General features: G+C 38.8%; 1 protein-coding gene across 2 annotated transcripts in view; it reads left to right on the top strand.

The window, feature by feature from the left end:
* MIPEP (mitochondrial intermediate peptidase) overlaps positions 1–9495 on the top strand; it is a 157835-nt gene that overhangs the window by 9004 nt on the left and 139336 nt on the right. For both annotated transcript variants that reach the window (XM_025049539.1, XM_006915826.3), the window contains exons 4-5: positions 403–489; positions 6945–7008. In XM_025049539.1, the coding sequence (XP_024905307.1) occupies positions 403–489; positions 6945–7008 (151 nt within the window). The remainder of the gene's footprint in view (positions 1–402; positions 490–6944; positions 7009–9495) is intronic.

Below are 9495 nucleotides of genomic sequence, written 5' to 3'. Positions count from 1 at the left end.
TCTGTGTTAAATCAGGGGTCCCAAACCCCTAAGCTGTGACCAGTCTCAGTCCGTGGTCTGTTAGTAACTGGGCTGCACAGTGGGATGTGAGCCGCGGGTGGGCCAGCGAAGCTTCATCTGTATCTGCAGCTGCTCCCCAGCGCCAGCGCATAACCGCCTCAGACAGACTTCAAATTTATCCTTGTACCTTCCAGAATAGTTAGTACTTTGACACTTTGCCCAGTGGACTGCCTGTCAGTACACTCAGTATGGCTGTGCTATTCCCGGTCCAAATGAAGAAACAAAACCAGACCTCCATCCTTTGGCCTCCGGGCATGTGCATGCTAGAATTTGACATCATTTTCTTGATGTAAAGTCAGTAAGAAATCATTTAATTTTCTTTTTCTCTTGCGATTTTTCTAGGTTGAACACAAATGTGGAATTGTATCAAAGTCTGCAGAAATTACTAGTTGATAAAAAACTCATGGATTCCCTTGATCCAGAAACCAGGTACTCGTTTCTTTGCATTCATCGTGACTGTGGCTGCAGAGCCGAGATTGGAGGACTCCCCCTGGGCGTCTCTGTACCCACAGCCCCCTGCGTCTCTACTCACATGGTGTCTCCTCCGAGATCTTTGTACTGAGCCATGCTCTTAACCCCTTTGTTTTCTTCTTAGTCCTAACCACTTACATTATCTTATCTGTTTGTTAATTTGTTTGTCTCTCTACCTTACTAGACTGGAAGCTCCTTGAAGGCAAGGATCTGGTTGGTTTTGTTCACTGCTGCAACTTAAGCACCTAGAACAGTTGTGGCCTGTAGTAGGTGCTTACCCAATGAATGAAAACCTATAAGTAGCTGTTAATTATTCTTAGCTTCCTGCTTAAAGTTCCATAATGAGGCCACCAGAGGATATCAGCAAATTGTTTTTATTTACGAGGTGGATGTGAAGATTCTTGGACTGATTTGCTTTGGTTCACTAGGTTACATTAATCTGAATTGAAAAGGCCTAATTTCTAAATCAATACATAAAAATATTTGATATAGGACTTTGGATATCAAATTTTTTTTTGCTCACATTTGTTTCTGTATAGAATAAATGTTGTAGAGTTTGTCATTAACCCACCTAGATGTTATTTGTGTCATAGTACAGAGATTTAACAGTTTTTCTTACCTGTTTGTAATCGTTTGTCTACTTCTTTATTTGTGGGACACTTTCTTCCTTCGACTCCTTGATCCTCCCTCCTCTTGCTTCCTTCTCTCCTTCTGTCTCCACATGTGGTTTGCGGCCCCAAGTGAAGCCCTACTCGACGGGGAGCAGTGATCATGGGTACTCATGTTAATGTGGGATGTGATACTGGGCAGGGAGAGTAGCACGTTGAGACTGTCTTGAGGGACGATTTCACCTGCTGCCTGGAGCGCAGATAGCCCGCTTGGTCTCATAGCACCTCGTGGGTCCTGATACTCAGGGTGCTGGTAACGCTGTCTGTACCATCAGAATAGTTTGTCTTTATTATAATTTTAGGCTTGCGCATTATATTGCCTTCATTAGCAAAACAAACAAAAGTTGAATGCCCGCTAATTGTGCCAGATTTATACCCAGCTGGTACTGCCTAGAGTAACAACCATAAGTTACCCATGATCTGACTTTAGTCAAGATTGACTTCCATGTTTAGTGTATGAAAATCACAGTGGACTAGTAGACCATTTTAGATACAAAAGGATTTGTGCTCATAGGATACATACCACATTTCTAGATGTTACTAAAAATTCCAGTAGGGTTTTTAAAAGAACAGAATGATAAATGCACTGGGAAAATAAACTGGGTAGAATGTCACTGTTGTAGAAAGGATAGGTAACTGGAAAGTGTGAGGAAACGAGGATTTGAAGTAATAATTATTGAAACATCATAGTACTTATACGTCACCAAGAATGGTGGCAGCACCCAGAAGGAACCTTATATATGGTAAAATATAGGACGATGGTTGAACAAAGAATTAGAGGTTTAATAGAATATCTTGCCATGAAAAGTTTATAAAATAAATGACTTAAACTGAGAAGATCATCATCTTATTTTTAGATGCATTCCTTGAAATACTAGTCCTATGAGGTAGTCAAAAGTATTCCCAGAAGTGTCCCATCGGTCAGTGAGTTTGGAAATCTGGCATATTGTATTTTCCCCTCTTGGAGAATTTTAGCATATTAGCGTCTCTGAGAAGCTCAGCCATAAGCCATAAAGAAACCTGTTTTACCTGGGTTTTTCCAAAACCTTCAAAAGCTTTCTTCTGTGCAAAGAATATAACAAACACATTCTCCAGAAAATATAATAGAGGGAAGATCCCATTCACAAGAGCAACAAAACCTGTGATGCACTTGGAATAAACTCAGGAAGGCAAAGAGTGCAGAACCTCAAAATACGCACACCTGGGAACATGAAAGATGATGTTTAAATGGAGAAGCATACGGTATTCTTAGATAAGAAGGAAGAAAGCTCAACAGTGAGCTCTACTGGTTTGTAAGTTTAATGCTATCCGATCTATATCTAAAGAAGATTTGTTGTTGTTACTTAAAATGATTTTGGTCATAGAGAATAAATATACCAGAATAGGTAGGGAAAATATGGTAAAGAAAAGTAATGAAAAAGGACTCGTATCAGATAGTAAAACATATTATAAAAATATTGTATTTAAAAGAGCATTATATTTATGCCAGAACAGCCAATTAGATTAGTGAAAGAATAGAGAAATTTTAGATACACAAATATATATGACCCTATTTAGTATGTGATAGAAGCGTCATTTTACTTTTTTTAAGACTTGGTTTTCAGTAAATGAAAACTATGGATAATGATTTCGGGGAAAAAAGTAGATTAATTAAAGATTAAAATATTTAAAAAAAGAAATCATAAAAGTATTGATAACCTTGGAATGTGGAAAGTCTTTCTTCTCATGATGCCAAAGTCGGTCCGCAAAAGGCGAGGTTGACTTAATTATATAAAAATTGCAAACTTTGGTATGCCAAAACCCTTCCACATTCAAAGTCGGAATACACAAAATGGGACAGATATTACCTGGTAAGTGATGAAGGGTTAACGTATCTACCATGTGAAGAGGCCTTGCAAATTACTCAAAAAAAAAGGGAAGATGGAACCTTCTTATAGAAAAAAATGAGTCAAGGATTCTTTTTGTAAAACCCTCATTTCACGACATAAGGAATAGCAACAGGCATCGCACTAGTAATAAGTGGACAGTAGTGGCTGGAGATGGGGCGTCCAGAGTTAGACTGTCTCAATCCGACGTTGGCCTCATAGCTCTCCAAGCCTTAGTTTCCTCCTCTAAGAAGAGAATAAAGAAAGCACTTCATAGGATTATTATGAGGTTTAAATGAAATGATTAATGTAAAAAGGCTTGGTCAGTATCTGGCACATGGTCATCATTCAATAATTGGGACGTACCACCGTTAAAGAAAGGTAGAATAAAGCAAAGAGCCCATTAGTTGACAAAGTTAAGATAGAATAGGAATCATGTTTTAATGGTTCAGAATAACAAATCTTCTCTAGTTAAGTGTAATTTGATCAATCTTTATGGAGGAAAATTGAGTAACATAAACCAATGTTTACACTCTTTGATCTTTTTTAATTTCTTGGAATTTTTCCAAGGAACAAACAAGGATAAAGAGATGTGTTGAGCAAGGAGTTTTATCATAGCATGGTTTACAAGGGGAATGAAAACATTTTTAGCCCACATGACAAAACACAATACAGCGTTAAAAGCCATGTTTTTGAGGAATATTTAAAGATGTGGAGAAATATGCCGTGTTTTGTGATATAATTTTTCAAGAGAAAGCACGATACAGAAATCTATGTAGTCAGAGCCCAATTATTGTAAATAAGCATGTAACATAATGAGGGGAGGTTGGGTAGAAGCTAGCAGAGGGTCTTTGTTGTCATTGGTGTGCGCCACGAGTCAATTGCCACCAAGACAGTGTCTCCATGAGACCAAAGATCTTGCCGCAGCCTGTGCTTCTCAGGACGAGGGTCCTGCTGGGTGTCCCCCAACCCTGTCCCCAGCCCACCTGGGGGCAAAGGCTGTTTTAGATGAGGGGATCAATGTAGCCCCTTGAGTCAATTTGGAAACTCAGCCAATGATTTTCAATGTGTTGGGCGCTGTGTTTAATTAGGTGTTTAATTAAATATCTCTAACCTTATGTAATAAACATGTTCTTCATAGCCTTATAAAAATGGAAAGGAAAAAGAAGCAGATTGGAAGGAAACGCTACAAGAATTTTAGTTGTGGTTATCTCCGGTGGGATTAGTGATTTTAATTTTTTCATACCTTTCTACAGGAAAGCTGTTATACTATAAATTTATATTATACAGTAAACTTATACAGTAAATTCCCATCCCCAATTTATGGACCCCTGCTGTCTTTCTTTCCTCTTAATAAAACAAACGAAACGCCTTTACTAGAAAAGAGAGTGGTACGTTTTATAGGTTGACTCTTTAGGAAGGGAGGTCAGTGTGAGGTAAATGGAGACAGTTTTGGGACTTTTGAATAAAGGACTTTATTATTTAAGGAAGAAGGTAAATTACTAATTTATTAATGTGTCCTATTGAGTTTTCGGAATTTTAGAACCTTAGTTCTGTTCATTCTATGTGCATTGGCACAATCATCAGGAAGATAAATACGTCCATTGTGAAAAGTCAAGGAAAGTTAGAAGGTAGATCAAATACTGGGGTAACGTAATTCCAGAAAAAAAGAAAAAAAGCAGTTAAAAAAAAATATTAGCAGAAAGAGGTGTTACATTTGAAATTGGTTCTAAGCATATAGCAGGATTAAAAAGAAAGAAAACAATTCTCATTAGCCAAGAAACTCAGCTTCCGGCATAGCATCAAAGAGTTTAATATTCTAAGTAGCTGCTAATAGTTGGAAGAAAAACTGAAAATCTCTTGCAGAAGGCCTTTGAAAAATTGTCCAAGTATAAACTGTTTTATGTTTTTAATTATCGGGATTTGGATGGAGTTGAAATAAGTAAGCAATTATCAGGATGGCTTTCACAGGTTTGTACTCTATGAATAAAGGAATAAGCTCCTACATGAAAAGAGAATTATAATTGTTTTCCATGTTTTGCAGTGCATATATTGACTTATTTAAACATTGGTTGAAGCTATTTTTTGTTCCTCCTGTGCTTACAATACTTAAAACATCCATATAAAGCATTGATAGCCCAGTACAGCGAAGGCCTCGCACCACGTGATTTCCCATCACGTGGCTGCAACACAGCCTTCTAAAAAATTCCACGTTCACCCAACTAACATATATGTTTTTAATTAAGTTCTTTAAGTAGAACTCACGAATGCTGTCAGAGCCCATAGCAGAGGCCCCTCATTTGGTTGTTGGTGGAGACAATGCTCAGGGAGCTCACCGAGGAGGGTAGGGCATCTCGTGAGGTGCCGGGTTGATCATGCCGAGGACTTCTGACCTCGAGAAGGGTCACCTCGCAGGAGCGGAGGGCGGAGGCAAGGTGGCCTGTTAGGGGTGGTTGCGGTATGTCAGGGCAAGGTGACAGCAGCCTGTTATACTCTTGTTTCCTGATCCCCAACACTTGTGAGTCAACGGTTAAAGGTGATATTAGTCTGTCATTTCCTGGAGGTCACGTGCCACGCGTGCCACGCATTTTTATTCTGACATGTGAAGAGCTGTGTGTCCCGCCCATGCTTTTGTGGCACAGCATCGCGATGTCTTATTTCCAGTGCTCACATATTTGCTTTCATTTAGTATATCTTACGAATTCAGCATTTTTATATCTCGGGTACCGAATGGGAAAGTAAATGATATTAATTAGCTTATGACGCGAAAGGGACAATGTAAGTATAAAATATCACAGGAGAAAATTTCCAGAGTCACCCCTTACTTTAGATGTCATCCAGGATACTTCCTCTTCCATCAGTTTTTTTCTTCAGTTTTTGTCGTTGTTATTGCTAATATGACATTCTGATGAAATCGTTACATTAAGGAAAGCTTAGGAAAATTCAGGCCTGTCGTTAAGTTTGCAGCTGCATTAAAGAATCATTGAAGAATGTCGATCTCCACAAAGCTTGCTGGTGCTAATTCTTGAAATAGTGAGAACTTCCCTCACAATCAGAAGCAAATTCAGCACAAGGGGAAATGGATAGTGGGTCGAAGCTGATGCACAGTCTGCCTTTTATTGGTGAAGCCAGAATAAAAGGTGATGTTTTAAAAACTGATGACACATCAGAGAGTGTTATTGCTGGTCTCTCTTTGAACTCCCCAAACACTATTTGTATCCCTGTCAAGAAATTTATTATTTCCTTTACCTTGTATTCATTAATTCACTAATTCATTCAAAAGGTATCTCTCCCCTTATGAGATCATACCATATGGAACATACATGTAAGTCTTTACCCACAAGCAGCTGAGAGCACAGTTCTGTTAAATACATGTGCTAAGTATAAAATACATTATAGGTAGACATATATAGAGGCTTACCTCGTCGTAATTAGGCAGCACGTGTGTGTCCCACAAGTACTGATTTGGTGCGTTGCGTACAGTATGCAGGAAATAATTTTTGAAGGAAAGCGAGCTTAGATGTTTACCTCCTCTAGAAAAAAAGCAGGCAAATTTGGCCTCAATGGAATAGTCATCATTCCTCTGGTTCAGTTTAAGGCTTATTGTACAGTTAGCGTGTTGTAGAGGGTACCTGATCATCCAAAGGCGAGCTTACAAACCCAGCTGGCTAGCCGTTTTGCCTGACTTCAAGATGCTAAACCTCCTGGTTTCACACAAATTATGTGTGTGTATTTCTGTGTGTGTGTGTGTGTGTGTGTGTGTTGAGACATCAGCCTTTTTGTCAGTAAGGTTGAAAAAGGCCGTTTCTTTAGCTAAAAGATTGATTTTTGTCACTAATTATTATTACCCCTTATCACCTGGATCTCATTTTATTTGTAGGCGAGTGGCCGAACTGTTTATGTTTGATTTTGAAATCAGTGGAATCCATCTAGACAAAGAAAAGGTAAAACTTTCTGTTTTTTGGCTCCTCATTTTACTAATATTTAGTTGGTATCTATTAAATACAGTCCTTGTATATAGTTAGAATTTGCATATTATAAAACCACTTAGGTCATTTATGTTATGAAATTCTTCTCTAGGTTGTGTTTGAATGTACTGCTGTCTGGAAGTTGGCTTCTCACAGTAATTCAGAATTAAGAAATGACTTGAGACAGTGCGGTGTTTTAGATATGGGATTAGCATGAGATGGGCAGTGTCAGGAAAGGCAGACGAGTGAGTCGGAAAGCTTAAGGAATGGGGGCGGAAGTGCAGGAGCAAGACTTCTACATCAGCGTATTTATTCATACTGTACGCGTCTTTGACAGAGCCACACAGTTTTGTTCTGGAAGCAGTACACGTGGGATGTACAGCGTTTAAGCTGGGGCGGGGGGCTCATACAATGTCCAGACCCCTCGTTTTACAGATGTGGGAACAAGACAAAGTGATTTGTTCAAGTTCCCATCCTTAGTTCCCAGGACTTCTAACCCCGGCCACTGCTCTTTCTAGAACATGACACCCTAAGAAACAGTGCCTCATTTCAGTGTCAAGCGCCAGGTTGGAAGAATGGGGGTGACTTGATCACCCCTGGAAAACCTGCCCGCCCCACAGCAGCAATCCTGCTTACCTGTAGTCTAGACCATTGTGGTTATGCTTTTTAAAAAACCTAATAAGTATAATGTAAAGCCACTCAACCTATTAATGGAGATTAGTTTATTAGAGTATCTTGGAAAGTAGAGGCCGGGTCTTGGGGACATATATCACAAACAATAGACAATGTCATTTTGATCAGTGCAGGGTTTGGACAGTGCTGGGGTTGCTCACGTGTTGATGTGTTTCTGTGGCTTTAAGGGCTCAGCCTGTGAGACCTGGCCTAACTCTGAGGCCGGACCCGCCTTCCCAGCATGCCTGAGGCTGATAGGCCGTTCTGTAAACTCCCATGGCCTGGAATGGGCACATTTTCTCCTCTCTAAGCCAGCTGTCGTTAACACTTCTTTGTACCAATGAATGTACCACCATTCTGTGAGTCACTCAGTCAAAATTTTAGAGTCAGTTTGCAATTTTCCCATTCCCAATATTCTCATAACTTAATCAGTGACCAAGTCCTTGGATTATTCCCTTAGAGCTTCTTCTGCCTCTGTCTGCATCCCAAAACAATTCACCTTGATCCTCATCCCCAGATACCTGGGCTGTCCTAAAGTCCTTTGCCTTACTGACATTTGTTATAATTAACAGCGATTAAGCATTTGCTACTTAAAGCATGCATTTCTCATCAGATCTTCATAATGACTTCGAGGCCGGTGTTATTGTTAAGTCTGTTTCATAGATGAAGAAACTGAGGCTGATTTACACAAGGTCACAGAGCTCGTAGGTGGAGGAGGCTATTCCCTCTGCCAGGCAGACTCCAGAGCCTGTTCAGCTTTCCCTGCCCACGGGTCTTCTCACCAAGTTTGCCATTAAGGCTTCATCTTCACGCCACGGTGCCTGCAAAGCTTTTGTCAGTCTATGAGATGGAATTCTGTATTCATTCGAACTCGTATTTTACTTACTTCGTGCATATGGCATTTATCTTTAACTGCCTTTTATTGAAGTTGTTACTAGTATTGTATAGCTTATCTGAAGTTATAATCTTCCCAAGGACAGAGAGTGAGGGTTCTGTTTTTAATGCATTTCAGTTTTGGACTCAAAATATTAAATGAATGTATAATGAATCATAATAATGTCAGCTAATATTAATTCAATCTGACAACTTCAAGAAGAAAGTCACTTGTAGGCAATCTATGTGAACAATCTTATTATTTTATGTAATCCCCACGAAAGATATTTTTGAAACTTCGCTAAGAAGTAATGTCAAGTCAACATCAGTTTCACCAGCATTATCCTCACTGCTTTTATAAGAATAGCTGCCCTTCCTAGCTAGTAACTTCTTGGGAACCCACAAACACTGCAAATAAAGTAAACCTGCTAAAATACTCTCTTGTAACTCCTGTGTCTGTTCGTCAAGGTGCTCCTTTAGGATGGAAAAAAAGGAAGACATATTATACTTTTTAAAAGAGATCTTGAAATCCATCACAAACTACAAACCATAAAAGCATATATTCTTTTCAGATTTTTTCTTATTTAATTTTAAAAGTCTCATCGAATATACTTTAAAAGTTTAAAATTAATGAACTTTTTTTTAGCAATCATTAGTAAATAATAACAATTTTGTAGACTCTAGAGTTCAGAGTACTGCACACTGAATTATCTCAGGATGATGAAATGCCTAGCAGATTGTTGGTGAAGTCAGGAAGTAAACCAGTTTTTATTTTTTGAGAACTTTTAACAGGTGGTAAATTCTTCAAAGTGGTTAATATTATGACTATCTTTTTATAGTAAAGGCTTTAGTGAAAAATTTTGGAACTATCCTATAATTTCCATTTCTTTCACCTTTTTTGTTATTCCACTAGTTACC

This window comes from Pteropus alecto, unplaced genomic scaffold, assembly GCF_000325575.1.
Source record: "Pteropus alecto unplaced genomic scaffold, ASM32557v1 scaffold16, whole genome shotgun sequence".
NCBI lineage: Eukaryota > Metazoa > Chordata > Mammalia > Chiroptera > Pteropodidae > Pteropus > Pteropus alecto.
This window is presented reverse-complemented; position numbering and strand designations above follow the sequence as displayed.